General features: G+C 44.4%; 1 protein-coding gene across 2 annotated transcripts in view; it reads left to right on the plus strand.

Moving 5' to 3' along the window:
* ITGBL1 (integrin subunit beta like 1) overlaps positions 1 to 23868 on the plus strand; it is a 314537-nt gene extending 290669 nt beyond the window's left edge. For both annotated transcript variants that reach the window (XM_060191830.1, XM_060191829.1), the window contains 3 exons: positions 8129 to 8275; positions 21768 to 21881; positions 23580 to 23868. In XM_060191830.1, coding sequence (XP_060047813.1) covers positions 8129 to 8275; positions 21768 to 21881; positions 23580 to 23671 — 353 coding nt within the window. In that variant the 3' untranslated portion in view covers positions 23672 to 23868. The remainder of the gene's footprint in view (positions 1 to 8128; positions 8276 to 21767; positions 21882 to 23579) is intronic.
* Positions 23869 to 23993: the final 125 nt, after the last annotated feature.

Here is a 23993-nt window from a genome sequence, read left to right on the forward strand (position 1 = left end):
TGGCTCCCTCTGTCTCTTCAGTGTCATGGAGACCTGCCCTGACTATTATGCCCTCACTGTCCAAGAATTGAATATGTTAGTACCATATTTAATTCTTCCACAGCTCCCATGTACTTAACTCCTTGCTGTTGATAGTTTAAATTTTTTCCCAAGTAGAACCACTAGGGGAGGACTGGTAGGATGCCTAATGTAGAATGACAGTGTATGAATGAATGGAGAAATTATTGGTGATGATAAAGAAGATGCCATTGAGAGCTCTCAAAATTTTTAAGTAGAGGGAATTGATGGAAATGACAAAACAGATCATTTAAATACCACTGTGCTCTGACCATTGTCTGGGATACATGCCAACTTAACTTTGTGGAAGGATCTGATAAATGAGCTCATAAATGAAAAACAATCTCCTGGAGCTTTGCATCTAAATTTGATATGATATTACTAGCTGCGAGGGGCCATTGCATTATTCTCAGTGATATCCTAAGTCAGAAGCAGAATGTCTTTCTCTTCAATACAGATGACATAATTCAAACTGTGTCAAACTGATGAGGGTTCTAACTAAAGGTCAGTAAGAAACAAGACCATCTGTAATAGTTACAGCTTCATGGGATTGGCATCAGGAGCTCTTTCTTTTCTTATTCCTCCTTTTTTTTTTTCCCAAATGATTTGCCTCTGAAGAGTCTTTTCAAGTAATCTCCAGTCTAGGGAGACCTTTGTTTCATTGGAGAAGTTGAGATAAAAATCAACTGCATAACTCTCCCTTTGAATATATAGCTTTCTTTTTTTTAATATATATTTTTTATTTTTATTTATTTATTATTTATTTATTTATTCCCTTTTGTTGCCCTTTTTTTTTATTGTTGTAGTTATTATTGTTGTTGTTGTCGTTGTTGGATAGGACAGAGAGAAATGGAGAGAGGAGGGGAAGACAGAGAGGAGGAGAGAAAGATAGACACCTGCAGACCTGTTTCACCGCCTGTGAAGCGACTCTCCTGCAGGTGGGGAGCCGGGGTTCGAACCGGGATCCTTATGCCAGTCCTTGTGCTTTGCGCCACCTGCGCTTAACCCGCTGCACTACAGCCTGACTTCCTATAGCTTTCTTTTTAATTTTTCTTATTATATTTATTTATTTATTCTATAGGGACAGCCAAAAACTGAGATAGAAGGGGGTGACAGAGAGAGAGAGAAAGAGAGAGAGAGAGAGAGAGAGAGAGAGAGAGAGAGAGAGAGAGACTTACAGCCCTGCTTCACCATTCACAAAACTTCCATCCTACAAGTAGGGACTGGGAGTTCAAAGTTGGTTCCTTGTACATTGTAACATGTGCACTCAACCAGGCACACCACCACCCAGCCCTAGTATATAACTTTCTTAGTGCACTGATACCATGACTTCACCTCAAAGTGAAGTGAATTTGGGCACAAAGTAGAATCATCTAAGGACTACCCATTGTCCTGAATGAGGGTCTATTAACTGGAATACCTGTAGACAAGTCCTGGATATACTGAAAGAAATCCCAGTGGTGCTGTGTCTCCTTTCTGTCTTTCTTTCTGACTCTCTCTTTCAAAAAACAAAAAACAAGAACATTGACCTGAAACCCCAACAATGCCAACAGCAGTAACAACAACATAAACAAAAGAAATTGAAAGAGGATAAGATGAATCTGATTCAGGGATATTAAATAAATCTTTACAGAAGTACACATATCTGTCTTGAGTTTTGATAATTAGTCAGGCACTGAGGGTATGAAGGAGAGAGATAACATCATCTTAGCAAAGGCTCAGAGTAAAAAAAAAAAACATCAAAAATATGAAGGAAAAAGGGTGGCTAGTTTTGTTAAAATCAAGGATCTAATCAAGTATACAAAAGGGGAAGAGATGGAGTAAAAAGAAAAAAGAGAAGAAAAAGAAGGAATAGATTGTTTGGGGTATCAAATGTATAAGGAGGATTTAATGCAAGTAAACTTTCTCCTACAGCGCAAAGGAGCCAGAGGTCTGGATCTCACAGTTTTTGGGTGAATGAAGTGGTTCTGTGAGAAGTATAAAACACTGGAGAGACACATCTTAGAGGAGTGTTTCCAGACGTGACCATGTTGATATGAAGGAAAAATTGAAAGTAGTTTCAACAGAACCTATCATGTCTTTGGGGGGAGGGCATAAAGGGATTCAAACATGATTGGAAGCATTTGTTTTCAAATGGTTAAGTTTTCTATTGAGGCAACAGTTTATAAGGCTGCATGTTTTGGGGGGGGTCAAATTTTCTACCTTTTATTGATGTGTGCTATCATGCCATACCTAACTCTAAAGTACCAGGAACACTCTACCAATGTCTACTGGACCCCTCAAACCCTGTAGCTCCTATCCTCCTTCATAATCTCAATTCTGCAGTCAGAGTCTAAGAGTTTGCTTCCCTTTCACTGACTGATGATCTGAAATATCTTGAATGAGTTGACTGGAAGAGTCCTTGGGCCATGGAAAATGTAAAAGAGTTGATATAAGAGACATTTAAAAATTTTTTTTTATTTATAAAAAGGAAACATTGACAAAACCATAGGATAAGAGAGGTACGACGTGGCACAATTCCCACCACCAGAACTCCGTATCCCATCCCCTTCCCTGATAGCTTTCCTATTCTTTATCTCTCTGGGAGTATGGACCCAAGGTCATTGTGGGATGCAGAAGGTGGAAGGTCTGGCTTCTGTAATTGCTTCCCTGCTGAACATGGGCATTGACAGGTCGATCCATACTCCCAGCCTGTCTATCTGACTGAAGAGACATTTTTAAATGTTCACTGCTCTTAAAAAGTTCCCTTAAAAAACTTAGTTTGATTTTTTATTGCCCATGTGTGGTTAGTGAGTTGGAAGAGGGACAGAAATAAACCACAGCACTGCTTTAAAAAAATACTAGTGATTTAAAAATGATTAACAAGACTGTAAGATAACAGGGGTACAATTCCATACAGTTCCCACCACCAGAGTTCCATGCCCCATCCCTATCCATTGGGAGCTTTCCTATTTTTTCCCCCTCTGGGATTATGTACCAAAATTCATGTGGGGTGCAGAAGGTCTGGCTTCTGTAATTGCTTTCCACTAGGCATGGACATTGACAGGTGTTTCCCAGCCTGTTTCTATCTTTCCCTAGTGTGGCAGGGTCTGGGGAGATGATGTTCCTGGACACATTAGTGAGGTTGTCTGCCCAGAGAAGTCAGAATGGCAACATAGTGGCATCTGAAATTTGGTAGCCAAAAGGAAGTAAGTTATAAAGCAGGACAAACTGTTTAATGAACAGAAACCCAAAGGAAGGAATAGAGCACATGAAATTAGGAGTCCTCATGTGGGAAGAAGCTAGGAAATCTATTTTAGGTATGTTCCAAGGGGACTATGACTTTAGTAATTTTTTCTTGAGCCTGATAGCTAACATGCAGGTGAACTAAAAATCTTGTCTGGGAAGATGGTGTCAGAGTTTGAGAATAGGGCTAGAAAGCTGTATGAGTGAAGAGAGTAACTCACAAACATGAGGAAAGTGTACAGATACCATTAATTGCATACCACATTGATCTGACCTCAAGCCCATGTGATACAGGTTATCACACCCATGACCTCAAGAGGCATGTAATGTACATTTGAGTCAACCTCTCATTTGTAAGCGCCACAATGGAGACAGGCTCTCTGTACAGAAAAACTGTGTTCCTTTTCTACTTTGAATTGAACCAAGGACCTTTGATCTATATCAAAAGCAATTGTTTGAAGACATTATCAAGTGTTCAATTGTTTGAGAATCCTTCCAAATGACCAGGACTGACTATTCTGGACTTGTTGCTAGATAATTAATTTCATAATTAATCATATACCACTAAGGCAGTTTAAGCCTCCTTTTTAAAGCTACTTCTCCCAACTTCTTTTCTTCCCACTAAAATCACTTGCTTTTGCCCCTTCTTTGGGACACTATTTGGCTCTCCTTTAAGTATATGTTCCCCAAATTATTATTATTTCCACCCAACTAAGTGCATTTTACCTTTACATCTATTGCCGCCTGAAATTTTAGGTGAACAATGAAAACGGGCAATATAGAAGACCAGCACTAAGATATAAAATTCTTTTTTTTTCTTAGTGACTAAATATCGATGTATAAAATTATGGGATAACAGGGGTATAATTCTACACCGTTTCCATCACCAGAGTCCTAGTTCCCCTTTCCCTCCACTGGAAACTGCAGTTTTTCCCAAGGGCCTGGACATGGGTTGACTATTATTTCTATGACTGTCTATATTTATATATATTTGCTCATTTTTTCTATGTACCAGCTTTCTCTTCCTTGCTAAGATGCACTTACACCTATCATTACTTTCATATGTCCTTCTTTTGCCCTCTTCTCTCTCAGGTCCAGATGGAATTGGAGTTCAGAGCCCTGTGGGCATCTTCCCCTAATATTTCTCTCATTCTGGGAGTATGGACTAAAGTTCTTTATGAGGTGCAGAGGGTGGGAGTTCTGGCTTCTGTAATTGGTTTTCTGCTGGAAAATGGGTGTTGGCAGATTGATCCATACCTCTAGCTTGTGTGAAGGGAAATTCTACCTGTATTTCTGGAAGTATTGATTTTGGATGCTTATAGAACACAAAATATGGGGCATTGGGAGTGGAATTTGGCATAAATTCAGATCCTGAAGATGCAGCCTTTTAATCATGTGGTTATCTCAAGACCTGTAATTTGGTGACATTTCCAAAGTCAAGATCATTAAATATGACTAAGTCCACCAGGAACACCATAATAATTGGGTCTGAAACAAAATAAATAGACAAGAGCATTGATGAGATAAGAAGTTCAATTTCCTGAAAACCAATGGAGCCCTCTTCAAGGAGAAAGTGCCTGTGAATATCTGATACATTCAGTCAAACTATGTAGAAGTTTTTAAAAGATAGAAATTAAGATAAAGACCCCATAGATATGTCAAATGGACCATCATTGCTTATTTTCTGAAATGACAAAGAGATGTATATGACACAGAGAGCAAAGAATGGATTTTGAGACCAGAGGAGCCAAATTTGATTGTTTTATATTTGAACTATGTGACTTGGGGAGGGGGCTGGGTTAAGGGGCATAATTATCTGAGCCAGATTCTTCACCATAAAGTGAGGAGTAAAGTTGTGTCAAAGGACTAGTGAGATGAATTTACAGGTAAGCATGTTAGGGAAACACACTCCAAGTTCCTGTGTGCTTAGGTTAAGTGGGTTGTAGCAATGAATAGCAAACAAGTAACTGTTGGCCATTCATCTTTTCTGGTGCAGAGCTGGGTTAGCAGGAGGCAGACAGACCATGTTTACTGGGAAGGTCCAGTCAGAGCAGATGGTCTAGTGGAGTCAACAGACTTAGAGGGCTTATGGGAGTTGGGCTGGGAACACTGTGTCCATCATGCTTGAGTCTGTAAGTGACCAAAAGGCTCTTTTCATAATGCGTTGTAAATATTTGCAAAGCTAATAGGCAATTCGGAGAGGTTAGACTTTTTCCATACAGCTCCATAGAATCAGGCACAGAGTGGAAACGAGAAGTGAGAAAGGAAAAGTCAGATAATGGACTGTGTGCTGGTGGGAAGTGAGTCTGCAGTTGTATGTGCCCAGGTAGGTACAAGTATCACAAATATACCAAAATATGAGCATCTCAGAAACCAGGAGGCAATGTCTATGACAGAAGAGGGGTGAAGATGGACATGAATACTAGCTTGGTGTTATTTGTAGCTTCAGCACAATACTGGAGAATCAAAATATTGGACTGCAGTAGGGATCTTCAGAGATCTTCAGAGATGGCAAGTTATCAGACAAACATCAGACAGATTGATAAGAGGGAAAAAGTAAAAAAAAAAAAATGTTAAAAGACAAAACTCACAAGTGCAGAGATCTAATTGGCTTCCTTCTATAGCTCACGGAGAAGGCAGCATTCTACCTAGCTGCCCCAAAGGGACTTTCAGAAGTGCTGCTACATGCAGGGATTCTGTTTGCTGTTGTCAACACAAGTATACACATAGCTTTTTGCATGCTTGTGTTTGATTCCTTATAGTATATCCCATATATCCCCAGGAGAGGAATTGCAAGTCACAGATGCTACCGTGATGCCATCCTAACCTCCCTGGGCAGATGACCTCACCAATGTGTCCCAGAACCTCAGCTCCACAGAGCCCTAACCCACTATGGCAAGATAGCTGGGGGTATGGATCCACCTGCCAATGCCCATGTCTAGTGGAGAAACAATTACAGAATTCAGACCTTCCACCTTCTGCTCCTCATAAAGAATGTTAGTTCATACCCCCAGAGGGATAAATAAATATATATATATATATAGGGAATCTGGAAGGGTGGAGCCAAGATAGTGGCTTGGAGACAACACCTGGTGTGAGCTCTGCAAGGAAGCTGCTTTCAACCTGGGAATCTCGGGAGAGGCCACCAGGTTCCAGATGCTACCATGATGCCAAACTGACGTCCTTGGGCAGAGGACCCCACTATGTGTCCTGGAGCCCAGCCTCCCCAGAGCCACACCCCACTAGGGAAAGAGAGAGAGAGGCTTGGGTTATGGACTGACCTGCCAACACCCATGTCCAGTAGAGAAGCAATTCCAGAAGCCAGACCTTACACCTTCTGCATGCCACAATGATCCTGGGTCCATACTCCCTGAAGGATAAACAATAGGGAAACTATCAAGGTAGAGGATGGGATATGGAGCTCTGGGGGTGGGCAATGTGTGGAGCTGTACCCCTCTTATCCTATGGTCTTGTCAGTGTTTCCATTTTATTTTAAAAAAGGATGCTTTCAATGGAGGAGTAAGACATGGAACTCTGCTGATGGGAACCATATAGAATTATACTCCTATTACCCTACAATCTTGTTAGTCTTTATTAAGTCACTAATAAAAATTATATATATATTTTAAAAGATGGTTTTCTGAAAAGCTACCTTCCCTTGGGTGAAGACAGGAGTCTAGCCTGAAGAAGACCCACTGGTGTTGATTAGACCACCTCCAGATGATTGGATTCCTGGCCTTTGGGGAGAGGGCTACATAGCTAGTAGAGACAAGATGAGACAGTATGGAGGCTGGGTAGTCCTCCATCCTTAACCCCCTTGAAGAACCCCCACTTGCGAACAACTGTCTTTTCCTTTTTTTTTTTTTTTTTACAACATTCAAACCTCCTGCAGACATGGAGAGCCCTTCCTACTAAGCCAGCTCTATAAACTAGGATTTCTGGCTTGGGGAGACAGCATAATTGTTATGCAAAAAGCCTTTAAAGCCTGAGGCTCTGAGGTCCCAGGTTCAATCCCCAGCACCACCAGAAGCCAGAATTGAGCAGTTCTCTGGTAAAAAAAAAAAAAAAAAAAGTAAAATAAGAATTTTGCTCTTCTCCAATGATAACTTACACTTGAGCTATTCTTTTTAGTCAAACTAGAGACACACAGGTAATATAACAATAGTCTCGACTGCGAATTGGTATCAGTATCATTAATTCAATCTATTATGTAATCTAGAAAGCATTAAAATGCATCAGAGAATATATTCATGTCTATTGATATCCTGTTAATATCACTATGCTGTATAATATATACTATATGAATATGTACACTGGGATATAATAACACCGATGTCGTAATATATTCACATGCAGGAATACATAAAGTCAGTTGCCATTCAGATGGAGCTTAACTTTTTGTTTTAATCAGTAAACAGTAGGAGGGCAATCAGTAAGCTTCCCAAGCAAAAGCAACCTGCAGATTGGTCTGGGAACCCTCGTGTGCACAGTGCAGAGAAGTTCTGAGACTCCACACTGATAAAAATGCAGGAAGTTGTTTGTGTCTAGGGAAGATGGCAAAGTTGGGTTTTCCATCATTCCAAGGCCACTCTCTCCCTCTCTCTCTCTCTCTCTCTCTCTCTCTCTCTCTTGGCTCCCTCCAGCTGAGTTTTGTTAAACTGGAGCTGTGGCTGTGAAGTTCTTTCAGATAATCACACGCCAAATCGTGCAGAAAGGGAAAGTGTGTTGGCTTGGTAGGAAATGAGATGCTAGGGTGTACATATTTCTTTTCTGCAAACTGTGATTCAGCTGGTTGTTATCTCATCTTCTTCTCCTCCTCTTACCCCACCCTGTAATCACTTCACAGGACATGGCGCATGTTCCTGCGGTCACTGCGTGTGTGAGAGAGGCTGGTTTGGCAAGCTCTGCCAGCACCCACGGAAGTGCAACATGACTGAAGAACAAAGCAAGAGTCTGTGTGAATCAGCAGATGGCATGCTGTGCTCAGGAAAAGGTGAGTCCCCCCCACTACAGCCGGGCCTGCAGCCCTATTCTGGGTCAGGCTTGGACCACAGCACACAGAAATGAGCTCTCCCGGGACTGCAGGTTTACTTTCATCAAAGTGACTCTGCCCTCTCTGCCTGCACCAGACTTTCAAGTTTGAAAGTGACTATGTGAAGTTTTGGAGCTGGGGCTTGAAGGAATCATGTGAAGTGAGTGAGATTAGTCAGAAAGAGAAGGAAGAATATGGGGTGATCTCACTCATGGGCAGAAGTGGAGTAATAAGAGCAAAACAAGGAAACACAAAGCAGAATTTGGACTGAGTTTGGTGAATTGCACCAAGGTAAAGGACTCTGGACAGGAAAGGGGGGCGTTTCAGGATCTGGGGAACGTGGTGGAGGGGGCCCTAGACTGCAGGTGAAAACTAAGAAATTTGACACATGTACCAACAGCTGTATTTACTGTGAGCCATTAATCCATGCAATAAAAATATTTTTAATGAAAGATAAAATGAGTGAGACAGGACACATGTCGGAGACTGTCCTTTGTCACTTGTTTTATGCATTTTGAAGCTTCAGATGGACCTGCCCTCAAGTACCACAGAGGGCCAAACACCATCATGCCAGCTTTTGTGGAAAGCAAAAGTGGTGAGAGTTTAAATTTCTGACCCTTGTCCTTTATTTCCACATTCAGTTTTTTAAATACAGTGGCAGGGAACAAACCTATGGCTTCATGCATGTGTGATATCATTAAGATGCCTTTGCAGTTCAACTCCACTCGGTATTTTGAGAGAGAGAGAGAGAGAGAGAGAGGGATGGCGAGACACCAAAGTACCATGTCACCATTCATGGAATCCCCCTGGTGCTGTCCTTAGGTGTTCATATGTGGTTCTGGGGAATCAAGCCCAGGGCCTTGCCCATGAAAGACAAGTGCACATTATAGTGCACAAGGACCCGGGATCAAGTCCCCGGTCCCTATCTACGGGGAAGAAGCTTCATGCACAGTGAAGCGAGGCTCCAGCTGACTTTCTTTCTTTGCATCTCCCTCTTCCTTCTCAATGTCTCTCTGTCTGTATGCAAAATAAACAAATACTATTTTTAAAAAAGACAGCTACTGGATAGTTTCACTCATGAATGAAACTATGGAATACAAATGTCTAAGACAAAAGAACTTTCCAAGTGGTACCCAAACTTTTCCTTCAACTTTGTGAAAACTGCGTTGGTAGTCATAGGGGAGGGTGTGTGAAAAGGGACTTTGTTGATGGGTACAAGGGGCTACACACGTGCACGTGCACACACACACACATGCACACGCATGCACATGCACACACACACGCACACGCATGCACGTGCACACACACACATACTTATACCCTTGATATGTTCTAGTTCTGTAAAACAGTGTTAAAGCTCTAGTAATATATATCATTTAAAATACATTTTTAAAAATGCTAGGACTCAGTTACACTAGTGCCTAGGAAAATGTCTATGGCAACCCCAGAGGTGCACAAATGAGATGTTTAAAATAATTTTTATTGTCTCTATCTATGGAATATAGACAGAAATTGAAAGGGAAGGGGAGACAGAGAAGACACAGTGACCTTGCAGCACAGCTTTTCCACTCATGAAGCTTTCCTCCCTGCAGATGGGGACTAGCGGCTTGAACCTGGGTCCTTATGCACTGTAATGTGTGCACTTAACCAGGTGTGCTGCCACTTGGCCCCCTGAGCACTCTTTCAAAAAGAGGCCCCTGAAGTTTTAAACTTTCTAGTTGGAAAGTTTAAAATATATGAAAAATCTTAATGCTTTTTCAGCCACCAAGTTGCAGATGTTACCATGATGCCAACCTGACTTCCTTGGACAGATGATCTCACCAATGTGTACCGGAACCCCACCTCCCCAGAACCCTGCTCCACTAGGGAAAGATAGAAACAGGCTGGGAGTATGGATCCACCTGCCAACACCCATGTCCATTGGAGAAGCAATTACAGAAGCCAGACCTTCCACCTTCTGAACCCCATAATAATCCTGGGATATAAGGATGTTAACTTTTCATGGAAACTCTGCCCAGTGAGGATGCTCATTTATAATAAAACCTTATTTTATTATAAAATAATAAAATAAGGTTTTATTATTTTACCTCTATCCTTATTTTAAAGTCCAACCACCTACTGTGTGTGTGTTCAGTAGACACTCTATGAGATCACACCACTGTCTATAATAGCTCTGAAGCCCTGTACAAGTGAAGTAGCATATAAAAATAATTACAAATATTTAGGCAAGGTCTGAAAGACATATATAAATTATAGGCACAATTCCTCTCCATTTCCTAGTGTTTGCAGGACCTTGAGGGCTTTTAAGCAAGTTAACTTTAATATATATATATATATATATATATATATATATATATATATATATATAATTGATTTACTAATGATCTACAAGTCCTTTGGATAAGAGGCATACAATTCCACATAATTCCCACCACCAGAGTTCCAAATCCCATCCCTTCCATTGGAAGCTTTCCTGTTCTTTATCTTTCTGGGAGCATGGACCCAGGATTATTATGGGGTTCAGAAGGTGGAAGGTCTGGCTTCTGTAATTGCTTCTCTGCTGGATGTGGACATTGACAGGTGGATATATATGCCTGTTTCTGTCTTTCCCTAGTGGGGCAGGGCTCTGGGGAAGTGCGGGTCCAGGACACATTGCTGAGATCATCTGTCCAATGAAGTCAGGTTGGCATCATGGTAGCATCTGCAACTTGGTGTCTGAAAAAAGCATTAAGATATAAAGCAGGAAAAATGGTCTAATAATCAGGAATCTAAAGATAAGACTATATCAGATGTGATTTGAGGTCTCCATTTTGGAAAAGGCTAGTAGGTCTAATTTAGCTATATTTCAAGGGCCCATGACTTTACTAAGTTTTGCCGAAGCCTGATCACTAGCATGCAGGTGGTATTGTCTGAGGAGATGGTATCAGAGTTGGGAATAGGACTAGAAAACTGGATCAGGGAAGAGGGTAGCTTCCAAATATGGGAAAAGTATATAAATACCATTAGCTGTAAACCCTTATTCAGCACAGAGCTGTGTGTAACCACTGTGCCCCTGTACGTCTGAACTCCTATTCTGTGGTCATGGCTAGGGAGCAAGTGAACCTTTTACTATTCCTCCCCTCCCTGCTGCCATGACTTGCATGTCCCCTCTCTCAGTGTCCACACATTACCCAACCTTTATCTGTGTACAGTTATGGTCTAAAAGAAAATCTCCACTTGAATTCAGGGCTCAGAAGGCTATTGCATGAGCCAAGCTGGGTTTGATGCATCAGTAAAACTTTGTTTGCCTGCACCCCAGGTGTTACAGCTATTGCTCCCTTACTCTCCATTTACACAGGGAGGACAAGGAAGCTAGTGCAGACTCCCTAGTGAACAGTACATGGTCTACTCTTCTCTGAATGATATATTCAAGGCTCCCAAATGTGTCCTTAATTAAAAACAATTAAGAAATCATTCTTAGAAGCAGACCGTGGTGTACCCAGTTGAGGACACATGTTATATGCGTTATATGCACAAGGACCTGAATTCAAGCCCCTGGTTCCCACCTGCAGGAGGGAGGTTTCACAAGCAGTGAAGTATGGCTGCAGGGGTCTCTCTTTGTGTCTTTTTATCTCCCCCCTTGATTTATCTCTTTCTGTAGCCAGTTAACAAATAAAATGTGAAGAAAAAGTTAAAAAACACACATCCTTATTAAAGAATAAATATTCAGATTAGTAAATATTCTCAGGGAGTTCATCTCATTTGTCCAGTGTCATAAATGTAGAAATATGCATCCCCCAAAAAAGGGCAGGTTGCTTAGATATTGACTGGAAGACCTTTCCTACAAACAAAAAAAGAAATCCTCTCCAGTGAATGTCTTTTCAATGTATTTGCCTTAGGCAGAGGAAATCTATCTAGAGATCAATGAAGGGTTGAAAGCTTAAGCTCTAGACTCTTGTTTACCCTTCCATGGGTAGTCGGTTTTAGAGTTTTTAAACTCAAAAGGGACCTTGGCAACTGCTCCCAGATTGGATATTTGAGGATTGCTATCTGGGAGGTTGACAGGGATTCCTGATGTTGGAATAGGAGGGTGGCTCCTTCCTTCCTTCTTCCCTCCCTCCCTTCATCCCATCCCACCCCACCCCACCCCACCCCACCCCACCCCACCCCACCCCACTCCATCCCATCCCATCCCATCCCATCCCATCTCAACCCATCCCATCCCAACCCAACCCATCCCATCCCATCCCATCCCATCCCATCCCATCCCAACCCAACTCATCCCATCCCATCCCATCCCACCCCAACCCAACCCAACCCAACCCATCCCACCCCAACCCAACTCATCCCATCCCATCCCAACCCATCCCATCCCATCCCATCCCATCCCATCCCACACCAACCCAATCCATCCCACCCCAACCCAAGTCATCCCACCCCATCCCATCCCATCCCATTCATCCCATCCCATCCCATCCCAACCCATCCCATCCATCCCATCCCATCCCATCCCATCCCATCCCATCCCATCCCATCCATCCCATCCATCCCATCCCATCCCATCCCATCCATCCCATCCATCCCATCCCATCCCATTCATCCCATCCCATCCCATCCCATCCCAACCAACCCATCCCATCCCATCCCATCCCAACCCAACTCATCCCATCCCATCCCAACCCATCCCATCCCATCCCATCCCACCCCAACCCAACCCATCCCACCCCAACCCAAGTCATCCCACCCCATCCCATCCCATCCCAACCCAACTCATCCCATCCCATCCCAACCCATCCCATCCCATCCCATCCCATCCCACCCCAACCCAATCCATCCCACCCCAACCCAAGTCATCCCACCCCATCCCATCCCATCCATCCCATCCATCCCATCCCATCCCATCCCATCCCATCCATCCCATCCATCCCATCCATCCCATCCATCCCATCCCATCCCATCCCATCCCAACCCATCCCATCCCATCCATCCCATCCCATCCAATCCATCCCATCCCATCCCATCCCATCCCATCCATCCCATCCCATCCCATCCCACCCCAACCCATCCCACCCCAACCCAAGTCATCCCACCCCATCCCATCCCAACCCATCCCATCCATCCCATCCCATCCCATCCATCCCATCCCATCCCATCCCATCCCATCCATCCCATCCATCCCATCCATCCCATCCATCCCATCCATCCCATCCCATCCCATCCCATCCATCCCATCCCATCCCATCCCATCCCATCCCATCCCACCCCATCCCAGAGACTTCAGTGCTAGATTATAGAGGAGGATAGAACTGTGTTATCTTCTAGGCACAGGGGGTGGGGGCAACAAATTGTTATTCCCATTGGAGGGCAGGAAGCTTTTCCCTACCCCTAGCCCCTCCCCAGAACCACATAAAAATTACCAGTACCCACAGAGCACATTTTCATTGAACAAAGATGACTCTCTCTTTCCTTCTCTCTCCTCCTCTCTCCCTCTCTCTCCTCCTCTAAGTTGCTTGACTGGGACTATATATTTCTGGACTTGCTATATATATTTGTTTACAAAATTGTAAGTGAAGACCTTCTCACCTCCATGATCGCCATGGAAACTAGAGTCTGTTTCTTGGTTATAGTGCCAATGTGAGAAGGGGGCAGAAGTTATCAGGATCAGGACCCAGTGAAATGTTCCCACCTAAAACAGTCCAGAGGTTTCAGGAGATGGTTCAGTGGGTAGAGTGCATGCCTTGCCTTGTGCAAGCACTTGGATTTGCTTCTGGCACCAGGAACAGTGCCTAGAGAGCTCCAGGAGATCCTCTCTGTCTCTGTGGAAGTAGATAGAACAATAAAAGTAAATAATAAAAGGTACAACCCAGGTTTGAGCCTGGCCCCCACTGCACTGAGTGAAGCTTTATTATTTTATGGTCTACTCTGTCCATATATAAAAAATAATAAAAAACAAGCAAACACAATATAAGGCCAGGAAGTAGCACAACTGGTTGAGGGCACACATTACAATGTACAAGTACAGGGCTCCCTACCTGCAGGGGGGATGCTTCACAAATCGTGAAGTGGCCAACAAATGTTGTATGTCTCTCTCTCTCTCTCTCTCTCTCTCTCCTTCCCTCCCTCCCTTTCCTGTTTCCCTGTTCCAAATAATGAGTAAATTCATAGACAAAGGATTTTTTAATATTTATTTATTCCCTTTTGTTGCCCTTGTTTTATTGTTGTAGTTATTATTTTTGTTATTATTGATATAATTATGTTGGATAAGACAGAGAGAAATGGAGAGAGGAGGGGAAGATAGAGACGGGGAGAGAAAGACAGACACCTGCAGACCTGCTTCACCGCCTGTGAAGCAACCCCCCTGCAGGTGTGAAGTCAGGGGCTCGAACCGGGATCCTTTCACTGGTCCCTGCGCTTTGCTCCACCTGCGCTTAATCTGCTGCGTTACTGCCAGACTCCCACAAATAAAATATTTTTAATGTATGTCTTTCCTTTAAAAAATCAATCAGTCAAAATCAGAGATTGCTGTGGAACTGCCTGGAGGTTGTAAATAAAACCAACACCTCAAGAGATGCTGGAGAAATAGCATTTTATTTCTTTACAAATTGATAGCCAAGACAATAAATCACTCCATAGAAAAATTTGAAACAAGAGACACTGTTGTGACCTTCCTAACAGATGGAGTGACTGGTCCAGTGGTAGAGGCTGCTGGCTGGGATGGTGAGTTGCAGCATTTGGTCAGGCTTAATGGAAGAGAAAAAGAAAGTCCACCATTTTTAATGGAACAGCTAATCCAAGGGACCTGCCTCCAGACTCACTTTTATTTCTTTGTTTGGTGAATAGCTGGAGAAAGGAGGAGAGCTCTGAGCCAGGTCTTCCTAGAGGTTAGCTGCTTTTGTGGAATATATGATAGAACCTGTAGGCTGTTGGGTTTTTTTTTTGACAGAAGATAAACTGAAAACTGTTAATGGCGCCAACCCAGCTCTAAGTCAACATCTCGAGTTTTCTTACAGATGCTGTTCTGTGACAGCTGCTCCCTCAAATATTATATATTTTATTCTTGGGGGTCGGGAAGCAGTGCAGTGTGTTAAGTGCACATGGCGCAAAGCTCAAGGACCTGATTTGGGATCCCAATTCCAGTCCCCAGCTCCCCACCTGCAGGAGAGTCACTTCACAGGCGGTGAAGCAGGTCTGTAGGTGTCTGTCTTTTTCGCCCCTTCTCTGTCTTCCTCTCCTCTCTCCATTTCTCTCTGTCCTATCTAACAAGGAACTACATCAACAACAACAATAACCACAACAAGGCTACAACAACAAGAGCAAAAAAGCAGGGGTGGGGGGAAGCCTCCAGGAGCAGTGGATTCATGGTGCAGGCACTGAGCCCCAGCAAGAACCCCGGAGGCAAAAAAAAAAAAAAAAGTAGTTAATTCTCGTTGTGTAAAATATTAAAGATGTAAGAGGCAATGCATGGAGTCATTCAGTAACCCCCAGAATCTTCTTGTGGTCTCACTCAGGTTGAGTGCAACTTCACCTCTGCCCACCCCTGGCCTAGTTGCCATGGCCCAGACAAGGTGAAAGATAAAGGTGTTTCTTCAGAAGCCAGCTTAATGCCATGCGTGTTGCTGGTGCCCACTTGGTCTGACTGCTTTTGCCAAATCTGGAGGGCGGGGGCACAAGGCCTATTGTGTTGAGACTTTCTGGAAGTCTTTCCAACTGGAACCACCTTTGTAGGTAGGCAGGTGGGTGGAAGAGCAGTTCTGCTCAGACTGGATTTTAGGGTGGCTGCACATTGTCTGTGTGGCCTTTAGCTAGTTCCTCCTGCTCTTCCCACTTCATTTTCTTCTCCTTGAAAACTGAAGACGTTTGTCTGTGTCCTTTCCTTTCCTTTCCTTTTCCCTTCCTTTCCTTTCCTTTTCCCTTCCTTTCCCTTCCCTTCCCTTCCTTTCCCTTCCCTTCCCTTCCTTTCCCTTCCCTTCCCTTCCCTTCCTTTCCCTTCCCTTCCCTTCCCTTCCCTTCCCTTCCCTTCCCTTCCCTTCCCTTCCCTTCCCTTCCCTTCCCTTCCTTCCCCTTCCTTCCCTTTCCTTCCCCTTCCCTTCCCTTCCCTTCCCTTCCCTTCCCTTCCCTTCCCTTCCCTTCCCTTCCCTTCCCTTCCCTTCCCTTCCCTTCCTTCCCCTTCCTTCCCCTTCCCTTCCCTTCCTTCCCCTTCCTTCCCCTTCCTTCCCCTTCCCTTCCCTTTCCTTCCCTTCCCTTCCCTTCCTTCCCCTTCCTTCCCCTTCCTTCCCCTTGCTTCCCTTTCCTTCCCCTTCCTTCCCCTTGCTTCCCCTTGCTTCCCCTTCCTTCCCCTTCCCCTTCCCTTCCCTTCCCTTCCCTTCCTTTCCCTTCCCTTCCTTCCCCTTCCTTTCCCTTTCCTTCCCTTCCCTTCCCTTCCCTTCCTTCCCCTTCCTTCCCCTTCCTTCCCCTTCCCTTCCCTTCCCTTCCCTTCCCTTCCTTTCCCTTCCCTTCCTTTCCTTCCCCTTCCTTTCCCTTTCCTTCCCTTCCTTTCCCTTCCCTTCCTTCCCCTTCCTTTCCCTTCCTTTCCCTTCCTTTCCCTTCCTTTCCCTTCCTTTCCCTTCCTTTCCCTTCCCTTCCCTTCCCTTCCCTTCCCTTCCTTTCCCTTCCCTTCCTTTCCTTCCCCTTCCTTTCCCTTTCCTTCCCTTCCTTTCCCTTCCCTTCCTTCCCCTTCCTTTCCCTTCCTTTCCCTTCCTTTCCCTTCCTTTCCCTTCCCTTCCCTTCCCTTCCCTTCCTTTCCCTTCCCTTCCTTCCCCTTCCTTTCCCTTTCCTTCCCTTCCTTTCCCTTCCCTTCCCTTCCCTTCCCTTCCTTCCCTTTCCTTCCCCTTCCCTTCCCTTCCCTTCCCTTCCCTTCCCTTCCCTTCCTTCCCCTTCCTTCCCCTTCCTTCCCCTTCCCTTCCCTTCCTTCCCCTTCCTTCCCCTTCCTTCCCCTTCCTTCCCCTTCCCTTCCCTTCCCTTCCCTTCCTTCCCCTTCCTTCCCCTTCCTTCCCCTTGCTTCCCTTTCCTTCCCCTTCCTTCCCCTTGCTTCCCCTTGCTTCCCCTTCCTTCCCCTTCCCTTCCCTTCCCTTCCCTTCCTTTCCCTTCCCTTCCTTCCCCTTCCTTTCCCTTTCCTTCCCTTCCCTTCCCTTCGCTTCCTTCCCCTTCCTTCCCCTTCCTTCCCCTTCCCTTCCCTTCCCTTCCCTTCCTTTCCCTTCCCTTCCTTTCCTTCCCCTTCCTTTCCCTTTCCTTCCCTTCCTTTCCCTTCCCTTCCTTCCCCTTCCTTTCCCTTCCTTTCCCTTCCTTTCCCTTCCTTTCCCTTCCTTTCCCTTCCTTTCCCTTCCTTTCCCTTCCCTTCCCTTCCCTTCCCTTCCCTTCCCTTCCCTTCCCTTCCCTTCCCTTCCCTTCCCTTCCTTTCCTTCCCCTTCCTTTCCCTTTCCTTCCCTTCCTTTCCCTTCCCTTCCTTCCCCTTCCTTTCCCTTCCTTTCCCTTCCTTTCCCTTCCTTTCCCTTCCTTTCCCTTCCTTTCCCTTCCTTTCCCTTCCTTTCCCTTCCCTTCCCTTCCCTTCCCTTCCCTTCCTTTCCCTTCCCTTCCTTCTCCTTCCTTTCCCTTTCCTTCCCTTCCTTTCCCTTCCCTTCCTTCCCCTTCCTTTCCCTTCCCTTCCTTTCCCTTCCCTTCCCTTCCCTCCCTTCTCCTTCTTTCTCCTTCCCTTCTTCCTCCCTCCCTCCTTCCCTCCCTCCCTCCCTCCCTCCCTTCCTTCCTTCCTTCCATCTTCTCTCTCTCCTTCTTTCTTTCTTGTCCATCCTTCCCTCTTCTCTCTTCCTTCTCTTTCTCGTTTACTTTTTCTTTCTTCTCCTTCTTTCCCTTCCCTTCCCTCCCTTTTCCTTCCCTTCTTCCTCCCTCCCTCTCTCCCTCCCTCCCTCTCTCCCTCCCTCCCTACCTCCCTCCCTTCCTTCCTTCCTTCCTTCCTCCCTCCATCTTCTCTCCCTCCTTCTCTTTCTTTCTTTCTTTCTTTTCTTTCTTGTCCCTCCTTCCCTCTTCTCTCTTCCTTCTCTCTTTCTTTCTTTTTCTTTCATGTTCTTTCTTCTCCTTCCCTCTTCTCTTTCCACCCTCCCTCCCTTCCTCCCTACCTGCCCTCCTCCCTCCCTTCCTTCCTTCCTTGCTTCCTTCCTTCCTTCTTTTGACAGAGAGACATAGAGAGAGTCACAGAGACCACAGCACTAAGGCTTCCTTCAAAGCTGTGGGGGCCAGGTTGTGCATGTGGCGATGCAGTGTAGTGTTCAGGCGAGCTATTTCACTGGTGCTGAAGTCAGTTTATTTACCCTAAGGATGTTCTGAAGACAGATGGGGAAAGGTGGCTGTTTCCCCAGTAAGGGGAAGCCAGGAATAAGTGCAGAAGGGTTATGAAACTATTTTTAGGGCTCCTTAGAAAATGGAGTCAGTGGTGAGCTTCCCAGATGGGCCAGCTGCTCCAATGACTGCACCTGGTCCTCTGGGGGAGAGGGTCACCCTAGATAGTCATGGGGAACCTGTGTCTAGCAGAATCATCTCCCTGAATCTTTCCCTTTCTATCCAGAGGTAATTTGTCCTCAGCTGTTGGGAGAACCGCCAGAGCACTTGACTATGAAGGCACTTTAATGGCTCCTAATAGCCGTCACTGTTATTATTACATGTGACATGGTTCCTAGCTTCACAAGCAGTGGAAGAATTTCCTCCCTCTGATAGGTTTGCAAATTGTCAAGCAGGGAGTGAACAGCACAACTGGGGAAAGTGCTGACTGAGGAAAAAACCAACTGGTTTTTCAGTACCCTTACAAAAATCTCTCTCCATTTTTCATCCTGAGTTTTTCAGTCACAAGTCAACTTTTGGAACTGGGATTTACTTGTCAAATGGCCTATCCATGTGTGCCAAATTAACGTGAGCTGAGCTTACCAGTTTTTAGGAAAAAATACTTCGCTGGTGTAGCCTGCAGTGAAGCAAGAGTAAGGATCAAAAGAGATGTGGGGCCAGGAGACTGATTTAAAGATGGGATGTGATAATTTGCCATGAACTGTGACAGAATTAAAAATAGATATCTTAGGTGTCAGGCATGGGCTTACTTATCAGGGGCTTCTTCTGTTGCATTGTAGAATCCTTTTTTTTTAAAGTCTTTTTTTCCAATTTTTTAAAAAATTGTTGTAGTTATTATTGTTGTTGTTATTGATGTTGTTGTTGGATAGGACAGAGAGAAATGGAGGGAGGAGGGGAAGACAGAGAGGGGGAGAGAAAGATAGATACCTGCAGACCTGCTCACCACTTGTGAAGCGACTCCCCTGCAGGTGGGAAGCTGGGGGCTCGAACCGGGATCCTCATGCTAGTCTTTGCGCTTTGTGCCACCTGCGCTTAACGCACTACGCTACCTTCCAACTCCCTTGTAGAGTCCTTTTATAAGGTGGACGCTAGTTTAGAGATAACTCGGCACACTCCCATTCTTCAAATTACTCTCCCTCTGCTCCTTAAAATAAAGCGTCAAACATGGTGCCTGGTGAGGACATTCCAATCAAAAGTCAATGGTGCAGCTCACATTCTCTGGCTGCAGGTGTCTCCTTAACTGTTTGCTGAACTGGCTGCTCAGCGTTGAACATTTCCACCCCTTGCCATTTGAAAGAAGGTCTTTAACATTATGGAACATAGACTTCTCAAAGCTAGACTGCACCTGGGTGAAACCAGAAGAATCACCGTCCCTCAGTTACTGCCCTGAGAGGCCTAAGCAGATACCTGCCCTTGAGTAAGGCATTAGACGCCATACTTTGTCTAGACAATGCTCAAGGCAAATTAGCCTAGAGCTTAAGGAGAGGCAGCCTCTAAGAAACTCTCAGTGATGAAGAAGTCAACAGGGAAGAACACAATCCATGGATAGCATTAGTTGTGAGGGCATCTTGACATTTTTAAGGATAACAAGGACTGTTCAAGGTCTAATTTGGCCAGTAGAGGCTCTCACAGCTAAACTACACATAGCAGTTTCCCGGGTCTGAAACACCACAAAGTGCTTCATACGCGGGACAGGTTTTGTGATCTTTATGATAAGTAATGTACCTTTCCTTAACAGTTTTTTTTTCATCTTGTTAATTCATTTTTCAATCACTGGGATTCCTAGAAGCACCGAACATGAATCCCTGACCTGTCCCAATACATTTTGCAGTTACTAGCCTGGGATGGTATTAAATATGTCAAATTAATTTTTAGACTTCACATTCTCGTTCTCCTAGGGGTATTTTTTTGATCCGAAAAATTCAGTGATATCCATCTTTCCATGAAAGAGAATCACATTTAGAAAGAAAAGTCAAGTGTAGAAACAGCAGAGAGGATCCTTCCTTCCTCCCTTCCTTTCTTCCCATCTTTATTTCATTTTCTTTGTTTCTCTCTTTCTAAAACTTATTTAAAATTGTTATCAAAATGATTAAGCCATTCCAAACATGTTTTAGCCTGTGATATAAAGACATTTAGGCAAAGAGAACTTTCTTTTACATTGTGACACCATTTAATTCATACATATATTCCTTCCTTTTAAATATACCATGAAATCAATTACTTCTCAGTAAGAGCAAAGTTATTTTTATGATCATTGTGGAAGTTTTTAATTACAAGTGAGAGAAGAGGGGAAGTGGACACATTAATGCAATAGTGGTTGGATCTAGAATCTTTTTTTAAAAAAATATTTATTTATTCCCTTTTGTTGCCCTTGTTGTTTTATTGTTATAGTCGTTGTTGGATAGGACAGAGAGAAATGAAGAGAGGAGGGGAAGACAGAGAGGGGGAGAGAAAGACAGACACCTGCAGACCTGCTTCACTGCTTGTGAAGCGATTCCCCTGCAAGTGGGGAGCCAGGGGCTCGAACCGGGATCCTTGCATGGGTCCTTACGCTTTGAGCCATGTGTGCTTAACCCACTGCGCTACCGCCCGACTCACGAATCTAGAATCTTAAGATGAACTTCTTTTTTTTTTTTTCAGACTTCATAGTTCTTGGATCTGTCAGCTGCACCATTTTGTTTAATAGAACCCAACATTCCACCCCTTTAAAGAGCAGACACTTTAAAAATAATATCCCATTCTGAAAGTGGAATTTAAAAACAAAAAGTCTCTTCTTGAACACCTCTGATGGATGGCCACCAGCTAAATCAGCTACATCCAGTTCTCATTGACATTTCTATCAGCCCAGGCCAGGGAACATTTGCTCAAGGCTAATTGTGACTGTCTAGATCCATAAGGACACCTTTCCTGGCTAACCTTTATGAATTACAGTAAGTGGAGCTCCCCTTGGAGCACTCCAACCTGCTGGTCATTCAGTAGATTTTTCCTTTTGGGAGAGGTGATTAGGAGCCTATTGTCAAGGCTATGAGGGTGCTCTGTTCAACCACAGGAGGAGAGCCTGTGTGATGGACAGAGTGACAGCCAGTAACTCCCTTTGTGATTCCAGGCTCTTGTCACTGTGGAAAGTGCATTTGCTCTGCGGAAGAATGGTATATTTCTGGAGAATTCTGTGACTGCGATGACAGGGACTGCGATAAACACGACGGCCTCATCTGCACAGGTGTGGACTTGAACTTGGCCCCCTCATTGTTCTGTGCTGCAATTGTCAAAAAAAAAAAAAAAAAAAAGGAAAAAGGAGAGGAAGGAATGAAGAAAAGGAGAGTGGGAAGAAGGAAAAAAGAAAGGGAGAAATGAAAGTGAAGGAAGGAAGGAAGGAAAAGAAAAGAAAAAAGAAAAGAAAGGCTCAGGGGGGTGGTGCACTGGGTTAAGCATACAGAGTAGTATGCCTGAGCAAGGCCTCCCTCCAGGATCAGCACAGGCATCTTGGTTTGAGCTCCTGGCTCCCCACCTGCAGGAGAGATGCTTCACAAGAGGTGAATCAGGTCTGCAGGTTCTGACTTTCTCTCTGCCTTCCCCTGCTCTCTCAATTTATCTCCGTCCCAGTCAATACAATGGGAAAATATGGCCGCCAGGAGCAGTGGATTGTTAGTGCTGAAGCTGAGCCTCACTGATAAAAGTGGAGGCAAAAAAAAAAAAAGGAAAGAAAGGAAGGAAGGAAGAAGGAAGGAAGGAAAGAAAGAAAGGAAGGAAGGAAGGAAGGAAGAAAGAAAGGAAACTTCTCTGACTTGCAGGGCCTACAGGTACCCATGTAGTCATTATTATTATTATTAGTTTCATGGCCCCTAGTCGCTGCTGCTTGCTGCTGGCACTACTGCTCCTGGTTGTCACTTTTTTTTTTTTTCCTTTTCTTTTTTTCTTCCATTTCATTTAATAGGACAGATTTAATTTTATTTAATTGAGGCCAACTTTTCAGAAGCAGATGCCTCTATGCTCTGCATAGCCAGCGAGTCCCCATGATCAGTTCTAGAATGCATGTACGCAGTCAGTTACCGGGAGGATACAGACGTGTGTATTTACCCGCCTTGTTTCTAGCAGGATGTTAAATCTGTGCATGTGTGTGGCTCGTTCGTTAGTCAATGACTTCCAGCGCGTCCCTGTGGCACTTGACCTACCTCGTTGTATGTTGAAGAGCTTTGTGTGTATTATTTAGCACTTATTCACAAGTCCCACAGACACTGCTTTGTACGGGAAAGCAGACATGAAAGGGAAGCTCAGCTAGAGTGCTATGGTGTGCTATGGTATTTGATCAATACCACATAGACGGTGGCATTGATTATCTGAGAGATCAGATGTCCCATAGCTGCTTAGGAAGAGGTGATATAGTAAGACCACAGAACATAAAGAAAATGTGCAGGGGGCCGGGCTGTGGCACATTAGGTTTAAGTGAATATATTACCACAGGCAAGGATCTGGGTTGGAGCCTCTCTACTCACTACGTGCAGGGAGATGCTTCATGAGAGCAGTGAAACAGGTCTGCAGGTCTCAGTCTTTCTCCCTTTCTATGTCCCCACCCTCTCTCAAATTCTCTCTGTCCTGTCAAATAAAAACAAAGTAGAAAGAAAAAAAAATGGCCTCCAGGAATGGTGGATTCATAGCGCCATTAGGGAGCCCAGAGATAACCAACCCTGGAGGCAAAAAAAAAAGGAGGAGGAGAAAGATTGGAAGGAAAGAAGGAAGGGAAGAAAGAAGAAAGGGAGGGAGGGAAGGAAGGAAGGAAGGAAGGAAGGAAGGAAGGAAGGAAGGAAGGAAGGAAGGGAAATGTGCAGATCAACACAGGGGTTTTGCTGGTTTATCCTAACTTCCTGGGACTGGGTGCATTTTGGTCCTCATCATGATCCCTCTGTGTGTTTTCCTGCAGGGAATGGAATATGTAACTGTGGAAACTGTGAATGCTGGGATGGCTGGAATGGTAACGCCTGTGAAATCTGGCTTGGCACAGAATACCCTTAACAATTACACAGAAGACTGGATTCTTAATTTTTCCCCCCAAGTTCATTAGAACATTTCAATGAAAAGGAATCCATATATAATCCCTACTAGGGCAGGTCCAGTAGACTGTGCTTGGATGCTTTTCCTGTTTCTGAACACCAGGATGAAATTTGGGTCCCCATTAAAAATGAGTAAAGCAAACACTGATGGCAATGACACCGGAAAGGATTTTTTCTTCGACAGTTTATACACCAGCCGTCCTCAACAAAGCCAACTCTGACACCCAGGAGACATTTGGCAACATCTACAGTGTGGGTTGTTACACTGGGGGGGGGGGTGCATA

Source organism: Erinaceus europaeus, chromosome 5 (assembly GCF_950295315.1).
Source record: "Erinaceus europaeus chromosome 5, mEriEur2.1, whole genome shotgun sequence".
Lineage (NCBI taxonomy): Eukaryota > Metazoa > Chordata > Mammalia > Eulipotyphla > Erinaceidae > Erinaceus > Erinaceus europaeus.